The sequence below is a fragment of the Pleuronectes platessa genome, chromosome 6 (genome assembly GCF_947347685.1).
Source record: "Pleuronectes platessa chromosome 6, fPlePla1.1, whole genome shotgun sequence".
In the NCBI taxonomy this organism is placed as follows: domain Eukaryota; kingdom Metazoa; phylum Chordata; class Actinopteri; order Pleuronectiformes; family Pleuronectidae; genus Pleuronectes; species Pleuronectes platessa.
The window spans coordinates 19,906,638-19,924,793 of record NC_070631.1 but is presented as its reverse complement, the minus strand read 5'-3'; the positions used below and the strand labels follow the sequence as shown (position 1 = coordinate 19,924,793).

At 40.8% G+C, this 18,156-nt stretch overlaps 1 protein-coding gene across 1 annotated transcript in view; it reads right to left on the bottom strand.

Annotated features, from left to right (window-relative positions):
• Positions 1 to 1,687: 1,687 nt before the first annotated feature.
• Positions 1,688 to 18,156, bottom strand: part of nphp4 (nephronophthisis 4) — a 161,149-nt gene continuing 144,680 nt past the window's right edge. The window contains exons 21-29 of the mRNA XM_053425872.1: positions 17,528 to 17,717; positions 16,805 to 16,888; positions 11,849 to 12,005; positions 11,162 to 11,238; positions 10,786 to 10,871; positions 8,468 to 8,639; positions 6,094 to 6,273; positions 5,194 to 5,337; positions 1,688 to 1,955 (exon numbers count right to left, since the gene is read on the bottom strand). Of these exons, the coding sequence (XP_053281847.1) occupies positions 1,815 to 1,955; positions 5,194 to 5,337; positions 6,094 to 6,273; positions 8,468 to 8,639; positions 10,786 to 10,871; positions 11,162 to 11,238; positions 11,849 to 12,005; positions 16,805 to 16,888; positions 17,528 to 17,717 (1,231 nt within the window). The 3' untranslated portion in view covers positions 1,688 to 1,814. The remainder of the gene's footprint in view (positions 1,956 to 5,193; positions 5,338 to 6,093; positions 6,274 to 8,467; positions 8,640 to 10,785; positions 10,872 to 11,161; positions 11,239 to 11,848; positions 12,006 to 16,804; positions 16,889 to 17,527; positions 17,718 to 18,156) is intronic.

Genomic DNA, 18,156 nt, shown 5'->3' with positions numbered 1-18,156 from the left:
CCCCAGATGGAGAAACAGTCGGAGCTTGGTGGGCAGACTTAAGAATCATCAAATCCTTCTAAATAGCTAGGGAGCACAAAAAACTGAGTTACGGTGACGTTAATGGACACTTGTTGATCGGCTTCTCAAAAAAGGTCTTTCAAGTCAACTTCAATGAATCTTAAGAGCTATTGTCCTGCTAACAGACAAACAGCCATGAAAACAGAGGTAATGAATCTATTGTTTCTGGTTGAGCCACTTCCAGTGACTATTCTTTCTCAACCTAACTAGTTTAAGTCTGTGGTTGGTAGATTTATTTATTCTGTGTAAAATCAAAGTTTTCTCCTCTGAAAAGTTTTGACTTTTGAAGACACCTGTCTGAATCTTCAAATTAACTAAACAAAAAATGTATTTTAACCAGAATGAGGAGATTGGGTTTGAACCACCATGTATGAGCAGGAGGCACGATGTGTGATCAATAAACCTCCCTAAGCACCGATCCATCAATTCATCATCCATACCACTTATCTTTGAATTGTTGAGAGGGAGCTGGAGCCAATCCTGGCCGAGGCAGGGAACAGAGCTGACATGGACAAACATTTATTTTTTATATTTCTCCAATCAAACTGAACTCAATCTTAGGACTGTGGGGAGAACACACAGAAAGATCTCGGCCAAGCTGGCATTCAAAGTGAAGGCACGGTGCAAACTACAGCACCACCTTGTCACTGTATGAACACAAACATAAAGAACCAGAACCAACAGCTACATGGAGCCAATTATTAGGTGAATACACCTTTAATGTGTGATTGTGTGAGCTATTAACGCGTTCACACAAACAGCGAAGTCACTGAGGCTCCTGCTTGTTAGAGGAGCTAAAGCGTGGAGAGCACCTGGGCTTGGTTACGCTCCTCTTTTTTTATTAGCGAAAGCTGCTGCGTTGAGGCTTATTCTGCAGCCTTCATTCTAATGAGTGCGGTGGGAGGGAGTGTGGGGGTGGTCGGGTGGGGGATTGTGTAACTCTGTGTTACATAACACAATCTGCATGGCCTCTCTCTCTCTCTCTCTCTGTCTCTGTCTGTGCCTCAGACGTGGCACAGCGAGCACAGAGGAGAGGACGGAGGGTTTGAACGGGTGCTGGTGTTAATGAGGGTGATCAGGAGAGAAGTGCGCCTCGCCGGAAAATCACACCTCATTACGGCAGCGTTTCTAATAATGCCAGTGATGAGGATTAGTTGTTCAGGAGGTGAGAGGGGACGGCGAGGGGGTGGGGGTGTGCGTGGGAGGGGCACCTCTGGCATTGTATTAGATTAAAACGCAACCATCAAGTGGCAATCAAGTGGGTTTGCTGGATAATTAAAGTCGATAAAATGTTATTGCTTCCGCCCTCGGCGCCACCTTTGGCCGGTCGGGGGACGAACTGTCTGATGTCTCCAGGACGTTTTGGAAGAGGACCGGTCGCTGCAGGGATTCAGTCTCCTCACTGATGTTCCTGCAAACTACAAAACATAAAATATGTCTTTTCTTCGGTCTAAATTTACGGTTTAGTTTCTACTTCACTTGAGTGTAGAATTCATTGAACCAAATGTTGTGTTTGGGTGGGTGGTCAAAGCCTTCCTAGAAAGTTTTTCTTGATTGTTTTGGACCCACAGTGACTTCAATTCATAAAAGCAGAAGAAAAAGAAATCCATTTATTTCATACATTTTATTTATACAAACATACTTACAGACAAAACAATGTAAAGTCAGTAAAATACTCTGAAATCTGTTCAAATAAGAAATCAAACTTAAAGTGGAGTAGAAAAATTACAGCACATTTCTGTGAGTGGAGAAGTTCATGAGTAGTTGACATTCACAACGAAGGTCTCCTCTGTCTTCTCCTCCAGGTTGTTCACGTAGACGTGGATCTTCACTGAGCCGGGACTCTGGCTGGAAGCGAATCTCAGTCCGATGGTGTAGCTCTCTCCTCCACTGACCTGAACACAGTTAATATTCTATATTGAGGAATTGTCTTTCTTTTGAGTGAGAAACATTGAACTGATGTGACCACATTAAACTTTATATAGTCTTGATGATTATGATCTTCAGATGAAATAATTTATCATGGTTTGTAATGTGAATCTTTGGACATTTTTAAACTTTATTGATCTGATATCAGTTCAGAGATACAAGCTCCACTTTCCATCATTGTTGTCACGAGCAAAGAGAAGTAGAGAAGAAGTAGAAATATTGCATTTCTAACTAAAAAGAAAACTAGGAATTTATTGTCATTCATACACTCAATAATAGTCACAGTTTTGCAGAGGTAATAGAAATCTGGATCTTGTGAATTGATATCTGGTTTCATTAGGTGACTGTCAGGCCTTGGAGGAGGTGTGTAGTACTCAATGCTATTCTGGTTTAATATGAGTCTGATTTAAACTTAGCCTCAAACAGAACAACATATTTGTCCTCAACATATATTACAAACACCAACTGAAGACAAAAAGCACAGTTTTAGTACATGTATCACCCTGCTACTGCACAGAAAAGATTCAAAAGAAAAGATTCAAAAGGATGTTAAAGAGCTTTGGTTCTTTTTTAAAGGTTCAGTGTGTAAAATGTTGTGACATCTAGTGGTGAAGTTGCATGTTGCAGCTGAATACCTCTCATCTCACCCTCCACTTACAAACATGATAGAGAACCTGTGGTAGCCTCCAGTTGTCATAAATAATCAAAAGGCGTTTATTTTGTCCAGTATAGGCTCCTGTTAAAAAACATGGCCCGCCTCCATAGAGAGGACACGCTCCTGATGTAAATATATAGTATTTAAAAACAAAGGGCCCATTCCAGAGTAAAGAAAACAACAATTCATACAATTTAGTTGATTAAATACTAGTGAAAACATCCCTTTCACCTGAACCTTTTAAGAAGGAGATCAACATCTTACTTTACGATTACAAAACTTCCTTCCTGTTCCTTTGTAATCAATTGCCCATGGTTTGTGTCTCGGAGACAGTGTCAGACATTGTTCACACGAAAGTAACAGATTTTGTGTTATTACTTTTAAAACTTTTTAAAAATGTACTTTAGTTAGGGGTCCAGTTGGGAATAATACTGTATGACCTAGCAACACTACTAAAACATTAAAGTGCTAAAGTGGCGGAGTGTTATTGTTTTCTTAAAACTTAATAAATGACCTGCATGTGGAGCGGAGGCTCATCCACACAGAGCGACTGTGCCTCCTCACTGTGGGTTATTCCACTGGCGGATATAATGATAGTTATCTGAAACCAGAAACTTATTAAATGAGGAAACTTCAAATGGCTTGAATTCTTAATTGTTCTAAACTCCTGACATTGCACTCTCTGTTTTTATCTAAATTGCAGTTTTTTTTACTGCGGAATGCCATTTGGACTATTCTGTTTACAACTATAAAGACACACAGTGCTTAATGTTTTATTGTTTTGCTGTCGGAGGTCATAGTGTGCGAAGGATCCTTATTTGGGCTGTATTTTGCTTTCACAGTATTTTAATCAGTATAGAACGGTCTTCCTGCATTTTTTCGGTAACAGCCACCAACGGATATATGGGTCAATTTTGGGGATTTATTCTGTAATCTTCCCAAAAAGCGGAGCAGTATTGATCTCTGCTTTGCTTCCCCTCCTGACAGCTGGTTTTATCATGGCGGGGCAGTTATGTCAAAAAAGAAAAGTGTCTCCACATTTGCTTAATGCTCCAGGCACAGTGAATTCTTTATAAGCCACCTGCAGCCTGGCTGACAAGATGGGAAATAACAAAGGGGCTGTTTTTCACTCGTCCCACCTCCTTCTGTGTAATTGATGCAGTGTCTTCTGGACAGCGGCAGTGAGACTCTTCTATATTTTATGTGGAAATAGACTCCCACTGCATCTCGTTCATTTATTTGTTCATTTAAAATGCTGACTTCCCATTTGCTGTGCTCTTTTATCACACCTCAGCAAATGGAATGCAATGATGGCAGTGACTCCGGTGCCTCGTGTCGGCGTGCCAGTGCATCTGCTCTTAGAGACGCAGAGGTTGACAACGCGACAACAAAAACAGCAGCTGTAATGGCGCTGTGATCTCCCTCCTGTTTTGTTCCGAGAGCAAACATGGATGTCACTCACTTGTCTCAGCTCAGGAAGGATCAGACAGAATGTGAGGCCTGAAATCACTGATATCGTTTTATCCTTTGCTCGTGGTGAAGTCTGACATTGTTGAATAATCCTGTATTAGAACGTCTGAGCCGTGTGGATGCCGCCCGGTGGACGCAGTGTTCTGGCTGCACCACAGCTCCGAGACAACTGTCCCAGTGTGAATGTTTACAAGTGTTTCATGACCTAAAGCCTCGTCCACACAGCGGCCATGTTTTTCAGCCGTCTGCCAGAACACATGTGCCTCATATAAAAAAACATGCATCTAAGAAACGTCTCCACCGGGCTGGTAACAACATTTTGTATTGGCCACATGCTGAAGCACATTTTACACATGAATTCTCTTTTTTTTCTCCATTATGGGCATAATTGCGAGTTATTGTGTAGTGAGCTGCTGAAACACAGTGATCTTCACTCAGCACTGTGTCTGAACAGTTTGTGTACACAGGCAGAGAGCTGGAACTGCTGCTGATCTGCTAATGTGTTTTCTCCGTGAAGGCTCAGTGAACCTGAACAACCTGCTCTGTGGCGGCTGCATTTCCAATAACTTTTACATTTTTACTGCCAAAAGGCTTTTGTTTTATGAGCTCCCTGAAAACTCGTTGAAGGGAATTTGAGTAGAGAGTGATTTTGAAGAACTTAGAATATTAATATGTGAAAAAATATTCTTCTCCAAATGCATTATTATCGATAAAAAGGCTGCAACCTTTACGAGGTTTTCAAGGCGAGCACGGCTGGTGGCCATGCATTATTTTCACCTATTGTATCTATAAAATTCACTTTTATGTTTGACAGAAGTACTGACAGAATTTTTTGTTTCCATTATTTCATTCTCGAATGGATTAACCACAGGTCAGTAGCACTTTCCATTAAAGCTGATGTTAATGAAGTTATTTACAGAGGCGTACCATCGTGGAACCTTTTAATGTCATAGAACCATATGGACTGATGCAAAAGAGAGCAAAGAGAGGGTTTGTCTTTTTTGTCTGGGTGATAATCAAGGTATTGGTTTTACTCCTGATGGGAGTAAGAGAGCTGCTCGACTTCCTGCTTATCTCACCTGGAATTTATCCTCTTTGAACTGGAGCAGGTCCGGATGGTCCGAGCGGAGCAGGAACTTGCGGCCGCTGGTGTACGGGTTGATGTAGGTGATTTTTTTGGAGCTGCCACGCCCTCCACCAACCGGGACACACACTTCAAATGCCTGGATGACAACACACACACACACACACACACAAACACAGAAACACGATCAAACACACACACACACACACACACACACACACATACAGGTCGCCAGTTAATGCCAGGTCTGGTTGGTCAATGAATAATTCAGGCCAGGTGTGTCCAGCATTAGTTACAAAGAGCAGCTACTTTAAATAGATTGTGAGTGATTGATTTGCACACAAGATACGATTTTGAAGATCCACTTATATTATATGAGAAGCTCACAAAGACGATAGGACTTGTTTCTCTGATCGGATTAATAGCAACACAATGAAAGTGAATTAAGACACTTAACAGACAGGGAGAGGGCAGTAGCAGAGGAGAGAGGCTTTAAGAGCTGGCCCGGGATCAGCTGTACTCAGCTTTTCTTTGACACTCACCATAAACAGGTTGGTAATTTGCGCCTGAGAAAAGCACCAGTATGGATTCAATAAGGAAGCGACTGTGACTCTGAGTCACCAGTGGCTTTGTGTCACCTACTCATATATGATGTTCATCAAATCACTGTTGTTCCTGTCTTTGTATTCCTATGTCTTGTTAAAAGATTGGATCATATTCGCTGCAGCAGATCCAGAGATATCGTTTTGCCTTCTTCATACATTCCTCTTTGCAAAAACCTGGTGACCACATCCCCATGAATGTAGTCTGGGTCACTGACAGCTCTCTTCTGGACTTCTGGGATGAAGTTTTGAAGATGATTTTATGTAATAAAGCCAGAAAATAGCTACTCCACCTTTGACAGCACAGGCTGATGGACATTGAGACAGAGCAGCCAGGCGGTGATCAGCCGCTGGTTCTCCACGTCCACAGCGTTCACGTACAGGAAGCGGCTGCCGGCCCGCCACAGCTGCACCTTCAGCTGGAGCTCCTGCACCGCTGAGGGCGGCAGGACGAATACACCCTCTGGATCCACCTACAGAGAAGGTGTGGGAGGGTGGAGGTAGAGATCGATTGGGTTCGGCAGTAAATGGACGTTGGGTGTGTTGTGACAATGAGTAAGAGACAATTAATAAAGGGAAAGTTACACAGGATGGAAGAGAAGCGATACATTTTATAAGAAAGGGTGAAAGGTAATGAAAAGAACAGAATTTATGGACAAAGGCGTTTAACAGAGTCAGAGGAAAGTGAAGGAGAGTGCAGATTACAGGAGGACGTGGGTGAGAGAAAGGGCACACAGAGTTCGGTGAAAGAGGCAAAAAGGAGGAGATAGACAATGAAATGAGAGCCGGTGGAGGCAGAAGAGTGACAGAGAGACAGAAGGATGAGATTTAATGCAGAGCTCCTTTTTAATCTGTCGAGAAAAGCAAAGCAATTCTCTGGCGGTGAGCTTTATCCTGTTTTATAAGACTCCTCCTGAGCGTTCCACAGTGAGCTAACCTGCAGAGAGTCAGATCAAAGAGGCTGCTGATGCACACGGCGGAATCTATTCAAAATACATCTGTTTCTTTCCCAGACGATTCTTCAAGTAAGACGCATTTGGGTTGTACTCGATGGGACAAGATGGATGACAGTCCATCACTTTGCTATTATTATTTTGGTTGAATATGAGCGAGCACAAGGTGACTCAATGCCCCTTTACTGTGGCTCTGACTATGAAGCATTGTAAGGAAACATCCTTTCTAATGTTCAGGGAGCACAGAACACGTCATTTTTTTCAGATGTTGTCAAATTGTGTCCCAACATGATCCGACATGATTGTAGGAAGTAATGTGAGGAACCTAATGAAACGAAATGAAAGGACATGAAAAGACCCATTATGCCATCCATCCACATTGGAACATTCAAAACTCGATAATGACTTGAATCTTAACCTGGAGTTATTACAAAAGAGGCTGTTGCTGCTCCCATTGTCTCCCACTGCTGAGAGAGTGATTTGCATGAAATCGTTTTGCAGTTGGAAAATTGCTATTGCTATAAAAAAAACAAAAAAAAAGTCTAGAACAAAGCCCTCAACTTTTCAATATATGACTGCAGCTACTTTCTCTTTACTTTCCCCTTTTTTATATGTTGCCTTCAATTTGTGTCAGCTGAACTATGAACAGATAGAAGTTATAGCAAAAGCGAACAGGGAGAAGTGAATTGCTACAATGTTTAATATTATATAAGGCTGGATGATTGGGTGAACATTTTATCAAAACAAAAGTTTTCATATCAGTTCAAATTAATAGTTATAATGACAATCAATATTAATTAATATATTTATATATATATATATTTGACCTTTGTGATATTGCTATTGATGACTATCATATAGCGTTAATTATATGCATTGTCTTACTGCCCAGCACTAATTTAACATTAATTTACATTTGATTGATATTTCGGAATAAAAGTGTTATGAATTCAGGATATAACACCTGAGTCTCTGTCAGAGTCAAACAGAGAATCAATACTAGACTAAAGTTCTTCCCGTGGTCAAAAGTCCAATACAGACAAATTACCACAGCATGGTGTGCAAAGGCTTCAGTAAAAAGTGCCCAAACCTAAAGGAACCTATGGACAGTCAGATTCAATCTCAGAAGAAGGAGACATTCCAAAACCCAGTCGACTGAGACTGGAAGCAGCGTGATGCTCCACCAATTAATGAGAAGCTGAAGTCCAAAGCAGCAGAAACACGTCATTGTTCCTGTACTTCAAAGTTCACACCCTCCATTTGTCTCATAAAACAAAGTTTGTGCACATCCCTTTAGTTTTGTGTTTTGACACACACACACAGACACACAAGATCAGAGCTGGCAGGCTGATAAACAGACTAGAGACCTGCAGCAATACATAGGACCCTCCCTTACTGAGCTGTATGAAATATAGTTTGAGCCTGAGTGCTAGGTGTTTTCAAAATAAGGGGCCGCAAGTTACACATAGGGGCCAATTACAGGTCCAACATCCATGCATATCCATGAACAGTTCCTGATTCAGTTAAGGGCACATTTAAGTCCTTCCTTGTTTACTGTTAGCTCTATAGATTTGTGCAAAGCCAAACTCCATTTCTTCTTCAAGCACATTGTTACCATCTAACAAAGTTAGTATTGATATGATGATATGATGATATACAGTACAATCAGATCCAAAAAGTGGCTTTAAAGAAAGTAACTAGCGCTAGCATGTACCTGGATCTCCTTGGGGTGGGATGAGAAGCATTTGACCTTGCGAACAGTCTGTCTTCCCCTCAGCACTAGTGATTGACAGGTCCGCTGGCCAGTCACACAGCTCACATCCACCCGCTCCAAGAAATGTACGTAAATCTGCCACATCTGTGAGGGCGCCGCCATCCACTTATCACTGCAGACAGAAAACATCATCAGGAACAGATAAGCTAAAGCCCCCTGGAGACGCAGCAGGAGCAGCATGAGGTTGTAGAGATAAGGAGGGCTGATCTACAGCTACGTCCTAATGAGCAGAATCATCATCATCATCATCATCATCATCATCATCATCAGCAGCATCCTATTCTTCTTCATCTGCTTGCTGCTGAGGATGAGGTGAATTCAGTCTTATGGCTTTACCTGAGTCTGAGGAGGTGAGGTAGTGAGACTCGCAGACTAATTCTGTGACAGCAGCACTTAACGAGCATTAGGAGAAAGACTTCAAGTGACCAGTGTTTTTGAGGGCAGACACATTATCCGGCAGAGCTCTGTCGGTGTGTCCTCCCTCCACACTCCTGCTGACCTGGACTCACTTTACACTTTACCAATAAACACCAACTCTGGTCAAAAGTTATCAGGACCTGAACAGTACTGAAGTTTACTCTGTGTTTGTTAGATTCACTCCAGATTCTTGAGACACAAATTTAAAGACATTGAGATGGAATACTAACTTAAATGCTGGAATACTAACTTAATACTACACAAACCTAAAGCTTATCTAAATCATAACCATGTCATCCTGTTAACAGACCTGGTAAAATATATCGTGTGCCAAATGTTTAATATCTATTCAAGAGCTTTTTTTGCTAAAGAGTCCATTTTATTTATTGATTTGGTTATGTGTGTTTTATTTTGTATTTATTAAGGATTTCTCAATATGTTTAATTCTCATTGAAATGTCCGACAGAATATTCTTTAGAATTAGGTAAAATGGTTTCCCAATGAAGAACATTTCTTTCATATACAGGATTTTTGTTTATTGTACAATGAAAACTCCTCAACTGAATCAATACAGAAATCGAATCGAATGAATTAAGTGAATGAAGTGCTTTAAGTGCTTTGGCATTACTTTATTCAAAAGCTCCTGGAGTTTCTTAATAATTTCCTACAATGCTTTCTTAAAAAAAAGCTTGGTTATTATGTCAGTAAACAAGGTTTTGCCCTGAGCCCTCTGCACCAGTGAAGTAAAATATAAACTAAGTCCAGTTCTGCACCGTGAGCCAATTTAATGGTCCTGTAGAAAAATATGCGCCGACAAGAACTCTGAACTAATCCTGTGATATTTTACTTTACATTGTTTGTGTCTGTGTTTTCTAAAAAAGCCATAAACTAATTGACAAACAAATCAAATTTATGATGAGTTTATGTTTTCACTGCAATTTGTCTGTTGGCAGGATTTCTAAAAAACAACAAAACCAATTTGCATTAAATGTTGTTAGTTTTATATACGTTTAGTTGGGTCACGGCCCAACAGGGAACTGATTCAATTTCGGACCAGATCGGCATTAATGGGCAGAACTATTAAGCCCCTGAATATCATCCATAGATTTACAGTCGCCCACAATAAAACATTTCCTCCTCCACAAAAGAGGCAACTTCCGTCAAGTTATAATGGTTATTTCTCCAGAATAGACTTGGAGTAGAATCTTTTCAAAGAACTTATTTACTGATGATAATGTGTGATGTTGATGAGCTGAAATATCAACTTTTACATTATTTGTGAAACTGACAGAGGAGATGCTCAACATTGTTCATTTCAACACAGGCAATAGGCTGAAATCCTGATATTCTCCATGTAAAATAACACTTAGCGTAAAATTAAGACTTTATTCTCCTAATGTTTTGAAGTTAGAACAACTGAGGCTCTTTAATTTGACATTCACTGATGTGAGTGGCATTGACAAAATCAGCTCCTCTCAGCTAACTAATTGTTTTCCTCATCCAGTCTAAGGCAGATCAGCTCTGCAGTAAATATGTAACCAGTCAAAACTCATATCATACCGGAGTCAAATGACAAAGCCCTGGCATTTGCTAGGAGGCAGCCATCGGTCCAACATATCAACAAACCCTAACAAAATCCTGCGGGAGATTTGTAAAAATAGAGGAAGAGCTAAGTAACTTCAGGCGGTCAGACCAGCAAACCTCCATCTGATTAGTTAATTAATTCAAGCCTCCGTGAACAATTTAATTAGTCCCAAAAAAAGTATGCTTTTTTGTGTGTGTGCTTGTGTGTGTCTGTATGTGTGTTCCCTGTATACAGCATGACTGTAAAAAATACATACGTAAAAACCATCACAAAGAACATCTTTATGTGAGGACTGGGACTCCCTGGCACTTTCAAGTACACATCCTGAGGCTCCCCTGGCACCTTGACAGGAACAGAGTAGAGAGGGAGGAAAATGTTAAAGTGGAGGGGCAAAAGAAAAAAGGAAGCAGAAATAAAAGAAACCCTAAGTTAGCACTTCAAAAAAGTGTGAGGCATGATGTAAGGACGAGCCTTTTAAGTATAAAAACAGTTTGCAATTCATGACAGCAGAGATGGAATAAAGTGCTTTCACCCAGAACAGGAGATGGTGTTGGAAGATAACAGTTCAGCAAGTAATGCCTGCTAATATTAATGAGGGTCATTTGAAGTATAATAAAAACCCATTCTCTCACCAGCATCCTCGTCTGGCAGATGATGTTAGGGTCACTGCAGCGAACAGAAATGTTGGTTCTGGCATCTGGGTCCTCGACTGGTTCAACCATACACCAGGAAAAGACAAAAGAAAAACAATATAACCTGATATATATATATCATGTATTACATTTTTTTATGGAATCACCTTTATACACCTTTTTTTTTATCTTATTGACAACATTATGTGATTTATATTTCCATGTATAAATACACACACATTAACATGCATATAGTTGCTATATTTCATTCATTTTATCCATTTGACTTATTCTTGCTTTTCATTTCCTGCTCTATTTCCAGATGCCTCTCAGTTATTATGAACCCTCCTTGTGATAGAAAATGCATCATATTGGAAGATAGTTTGTGTTGATATTTTCGTAAAAATACAATAAAATGAAAGAGGAATTTATTATTCACTCCCATCTGCTCACCCATGTTGTATTTACGTTATTGTATTTCTCTATGTGCACATTTGTTTACGTGCCTTGTGGTGAGTAAGTCACTGAAAGCAATAATAAAAAGGCATTAACATGCAAATATATAAAATGAATCACATGAATCACATGAATCTATCCAATCTAGACAAAGTCAGGGGAGCACAGATGGGAGCCGTGGGACAGCGGAGTAATGGCTGACAGGGGATAACTGGGGGTAACTGTCCCCACCTGTGGGGTCGTGCCAGGGGGGCAGGCGGATGGCCTTCTTCAGGAAACAGAGCTCAGGGTGGTAGAGTCGGAATGTCTGGTTGACGACGTGGGGCGTCGGCTCCACGTTCACCTGGCAGATGGCCATCGGTTTGCCGTCGTTTGCTTTGAAAGTAACCTGTGGAGAGACGGTGGACAGTATCAGCAGCACGTGATGTCAGACATCACATCCAGCGCAATGAGAGAGAACTTTCATCAGTATGAGGCGGTTCAACTCGGCAGTGAGGAGCAAACCAATCAAACATTCACAGCTGGGCTACACGCGCCTTATAAGAGACCGGTTCTTTACCACTCGCTCTTAGCTTTGAAGATTTTTTTTCATTTCTATCACTAATGATAACCGGGCATTGAACAAAGTAATTGCTGATCTCTGAGGACATGACAAGAGCAAGACTGTTCTCACTAAATGAGAGAGGCTGTACACAGGCCAAACTTTTTTTGCCAGATTATCAAAAAAGAGAGGAGAAAAATCAATATATACTAAATACTAAATTTGTCTGACAGAAACATATAGTTGTGTTTATTTAGCTGTGGATCCCCTGGGCAGTTTCAATCCGCAGGCAGGGAAACATTGATCTTAACCACTTAAAAGCAAACCGGAAAGTGAGCATAAGGGTGTGTGTGCACCAGTGATGTTGCAATTTCCCAATGAATTTTATTAACCGAGTACAGTTAATACATTTTTTAACATTGGAATAATATGGAAATAAGAGCAAGGTTGAAATAAATTGTAATTTGTGTGTGTGTGTGTATGTGTGTGTGTGTGTGTGCATATGACCCTCAAACAATACCAGCCCTGTGTCATTAGGCATTTACAGAAAAACCGACACTCTAATTCCTCCATTCTCTTTTGTGAAATGTTTTCTTCCCGAGGCTCTTCAGCTCTAAATAACATATAAAGCTTCTTCTTTAATGCAGTCTTTGAGGGGGTCTCTTTTAGAAAACACTCACCAGAGTATAATGATGATGGAACTGTACAGTGGAATATAAAAACTGGCTTCAATCTGACTACTGAAGCCCCTCCAGACATGTTGAATGTGCTTTGAAGTAGGCTGCATTAAAATTGCCCTTAGGATCTCAGCAAATCCACCGAATGTGTTCCTACACATGTTCTAATTACATACAATATCATGTACACCCACACACACACACCAGACATATGCAAACACTTTTGAATTGCAAACCCTCTCACGTATGATCGTACTCCGCACCATCTAACAAGTGTTTGCTGGCTTGATATGAAATAATAACACTAATCAGGTCTATTTAGTTTAGCATCTTTCACTGGGCGAAGGGCTTCAAATGAGTTAAATTGTTAAAAAGGAAGAAGGCAAGACAAAGGTCAGATGAGTAAATTTGTTTTCTGACGATTTTTCATAAGACGTAAACATGGGGATTGCAGATCTCGTGTCTATAGGATGAGAATCAGAGCCATGACTTCAAATGTACAATCAACTTTCAACGTTTTTAGCCGAGTGTGCGGGTGAACCAGTAAGCTCTGCTCAGGAGACCTGTATGATTTAATAACTAAAGAGGAGTGAGGGAATTATAGATTATGTGTAGCTGAATTACAGGATGTGAATCAATTACGAATCTTACTTCAAAAAGATGCCAGGACCTAAACAGCTCAGACTGTTAAAAGATATTTCCAATTATGTGATTATGCTAAGATCCACTCTCCCCAATTTCCCAGAGTCCTACTCCCAGTGGCATAGAACCTTACATCAAGGACAAATCATCTCCGACGTCATGGTCTGTTATCTCCAGATGATTAGACTCATAAGATAAGAGCCATGGAGGATGAGTTATAGATTACCTTCCCTGAAGACTTCGGGGAAGTTCCCATGAAAGCTGTCGACTCCTCCTCAAGCTGTGCTAGACTTCATCTTATACAATTCACGGTACTTCAAAGACTTCATTATAGCAAGGCCAAACTGACACTTTGTGTCTAGTCCCGTGTGATCTCACCCACGTGTTCTGGCAAACCCACTTTTCTTCAATCTACCAAATTTTTAATTCTGCCCATCCCCTCACAAAGTCATTGTTGTACAACTCAAGATTAATGCAACTAGCCAAGGTAACATCATCACCTACATCTCTCCAATCACTTGCAGAAGAATTCTCTTTTCCTGGAAATTGGCTGCATGATTGTGAATAAAGTTCCCGATCAGACGCTCTCTAATAAGTTCTATCACCAGTGGGGGCCGCTGATCGACTCTGGGCTTAGCCGTCCCCCATATGACAGTCACGGTCAAGCCCCACATTGGATCCCTCAGACCAGCGTTGTGTATAGTCCTTAGACCAACCCCTCAATGATCAGGCATATCAGCCCTGATGTGAACATCTTTCTTTTGTTTACTCTCTGTGTTTGTCTTTCTTTATTGGTATTCTTTTGGGCTACTTTACTCCTGTCAATGAGTCCGAAATGAGTGTACAGATTGCCTTCTTGTTAAATTCTTGTTATTTACTTGTACGTTGTGATGCCATTCCTCCTCCACAAAATATTGAAACATAACAAATGATCGCAGGTTATATATTAAAGTAGATAGAAAAGAGCATTATTTGACTACCCTAAACTTGACAATGTAAGTCAATCTGGAGGTATTCATTGTTGCTAGTGATTGACTTTAATGATTTTGGTCACCTCCTGTGCTTACCTCTAACACAACTGCCAAGTCAGAAATTACCTTTGACCAACACTTTCAACAATACACATTACCTAGAAATTGAATGGACTGAAACTCATGAAAGCTGCTGTGCATGTTCATGTCCCTAACAGATAAGCCCTGATGTTATATTTGATTCCCCTCCTTTATCATAATGCTTTTATTTAGAATCTTTCTGAATTAAACCGTATATGCAGGGTCATGACCTTTAGCCTATGCTGCAGCTTTGGAATAAACAAACACACCACCTGATGTGGAACCCAGCCAAATCTTACAGAGGCTGTTGTAGCAGTGTATTAATGCTGAATAATGGTTGTATGGTTGTTATGTTGGGATGTCCATATATCATTTTGAGGTAGTGTATCATTACAAATGAAAATGTTGCAAATATCAATAAAATAGATTGTATCCCAGCAGTTTTTACAATTATTTCTATTACATTAAAAACCGATGTGATGTAATTCGATAAACAACAACACTTCACAATGAGGAAGTGAACCATAATTACTCCAGTGTGGCAGATTAAAAATTACCATCATGAGAAACAAAGTGGACGCTGTGTTCTATACACGCAGAAGCTGATCCCTGCCAAACGGCAGCTGTCCAAGTCATTGATGTGTCCGGTTTGTGGGCCCAGGCTGACCTGCAGGAGAGGCCCAGATCTGGCTCTGGTGATCTGCGCTGACTGACAGTGTTGCCAAAGCTGGCATCCTGACAGCTCTCCTGTTGGGGCTTGTCAGTTTTAGCGGGACACAGATTTGATCCAGAGCTGACCTCTTTGACCTGTTGACAGGATTTTTGCTCGGGGCAGCAGTGATGACATTGACATACTAATACACACAAACTGGAGGCATAGACAAACACTCACACACACTGTTGGCAGACTGGCAAATATTTCGGATGTCATTCTGTGCAATGGGATAGCTTCGGGGTACTGTAATCAACACGAACATCAGGATCATTGGGCAGCACTGGTTGGCAAAGTTGGATATCTTGTTTTTTAGAAGTAGAAGAAGCCACATGCCAATAATGTCAGCATGTGTTTAAGCTCACATTTGTAAAGAGCGGCCTGAAATTTCATTTGAATAGATTAATGTGGAGCAGAAGTGAATTTTGGTGACAGCTATAGAATAGAGGGGCTGCAGAGCAGAACACATCAACTATAGATGTAGTGCACATAGTTTTATCTGCAGTAGATTTGAAAAAGCATATTCACATTATTTCTCCTTCCTCTAAACTTCCAGGATATTATAAATGGCTGAAAAGTGGGTAAAGTGGGGGAAGCAACTTTCGAGTTATAGTGTATATGCACTGTTCATTTAAAAAAGATTATCAGACGTGTCAAGCTGTCCACCAATTGGGTTCGTTACACTCTCCAGCCTGACATTTGCCCGTTGGAGATGATAAACAACGTTGAGTAAGATTAAAGTGATTTGCAGCATATCATTCTGCTTGACAACCTTGTCTGGCTGGCATAACTTTTAAAAGAGTTGACTTCAAAGTGCTCTGTGTGTCAGAGCTGTGACTGTATGGGAGAGGAGAGGAGAGGGGGAGGGAGGGGGCGGCACACTGCCACTCTTCAGAGTCTGGGAGATGCTGCTAGACTTGGGGAGGCAGCAGAAGGTTAGCCTGACTAGACCCCCAATCGAAAGCCTCATACTGTTCACTTTAGTGGAATTTATCGGTCTCTGCTCCCTGAAATAAACTAAACTGGTCAAAAAACAGAGAACTGGTCCGAAAAAACACTAAAACCCACCAACATCAGGCTTTTGTAAGCAATGGGAATGGATTAAATCGGCATTTCATCCTGGATCAAATAACTCTGAAGTAGAAACTGTTTTTAAATCGGCTGCGGCTCTGTTGGCCAGTGATGAAAACATGACACCTGGGTGAACGTGCTAAATTGGTTAGAGAGCGCCTTGGTTTACTGTACTTTAGTTATATCGGCCATGACGCACCAGAGAAAGAAATCGAAAGGCAAGGCACTTATATATACGCTGATTTTAGTGTAAAAAAGGTAGAACAGCCAATATACCTCAAGATACTAAAATCTTTGGATGACATTCAAGCTCTTATCATGGCAGAGAAACACACTGTACGTCCAGATTGCACCGCAAACCCACAGCCTGCTATAATTCCAACCCTGGGACAAACTAATCAGGGATTAAGAGGCAGGGGACTTGAGATGGAGATAAAGATGAGTCCAGGAGAGAGAACATATTTCACAAAGCATAAGTAGCACACTCTGTACCTTGATAGTTTTGGCAGCAACAATGTTGGACTGATTCTTCTTGGCCATCTGAGAGCCCTTGCCTGTAGGTAAGAAGCTCGGTCCCTGTGAGGATTTGATAAGAAACCGAATGTTTATCAAAGTCGAGCATCAACTAAACAACAAATGGCTGCAAAGAAAGTACAACATCTGTAAATCACACAGGGAAACTGTAAATGATCACAAACAGCAGATTAGAACCAAAAGCGATAAAACCCCCCAGTCATCCACAGGGGATAAAGGCAGAGCCTGTGTCAATGACATTTGGTTCAAATATGCTTCCTGCACCAGATTATCTTTACCATACATGTGTACATACATTCTTGAAATAGATCAAATATGGTGAATAATCCTTTTTTGTAAAATTCATATCAACAAAGTTTCAACTCTTATCTCTGTTTCATCTCTTAATCATATTCTCACAGTGTTCGCACACCAGAAACACAACCTTCAGACCACACAGCAAATCAAATTTCAAAGATTTTCCTGAACTAGAATCAATAAGAAGACCTGTGAAATAATGTAATATCGGGAAATCGGGAAGGGGGGGGAGGGGCTACTTTTAACTTTCATCTGCGGTGATTGAAAAAGATGTGTTGACTGTTTCCATAAACTAACTTTTCTAATCTCACATCCCAAATATAATCTTTTTCAAAAGTATTGCTTTCTGCATAAATTACCCGCCATCATCATCGAAAACTGTACCTGAGGGGCCATGGTGTGATCACAGAGGAAGCACTGGTACTTCAGGGGAATATGGATGCTCTCCTTGGGCCGGAGGTAAACCCTAGGACCCGGAGCACCCTGCTCCCACTGGAACATGTTCTCCTCCAGCGGAGTGGGAGTTTGGGTTAGTGCTTTGAAGTATCGCCATTCATCTGTGTTGGTGATGACACTGAATGGAAAGATTAAAAAGACATGAGTGAGATGAAAGCGGCTCTTATATGTTTAAGGGATCCAGCCAGGATCAGACACGGACATGTTACATGATCAAGAATATAAATCAAAGCCCTCGCTGTGGAACACTGCAATGCTCATGACAGCATGGAATAAGATGGCGTTGAAACAAACAACATGCCCCATTTTTCTTAACAGCAATTTAGCTAAAGAATACAGAGATGTAAATGTTCTGATGTTGCGGAAAAGGCCACAGGGTCATTAGAAACACATTTGCTTCATCTCAGGAATAAGAATTTGCTCATTAAATTTCTAAGAAAGTTTGACATTTACTTATGCAAATGCTACGGAATAGTAGCAGTCATTCGGTCAGTTTGGTGGTACGTGAGTACCCAGTGTAAAAAATCGGTTCAACATCTGAAGAGCAAGAATTATTT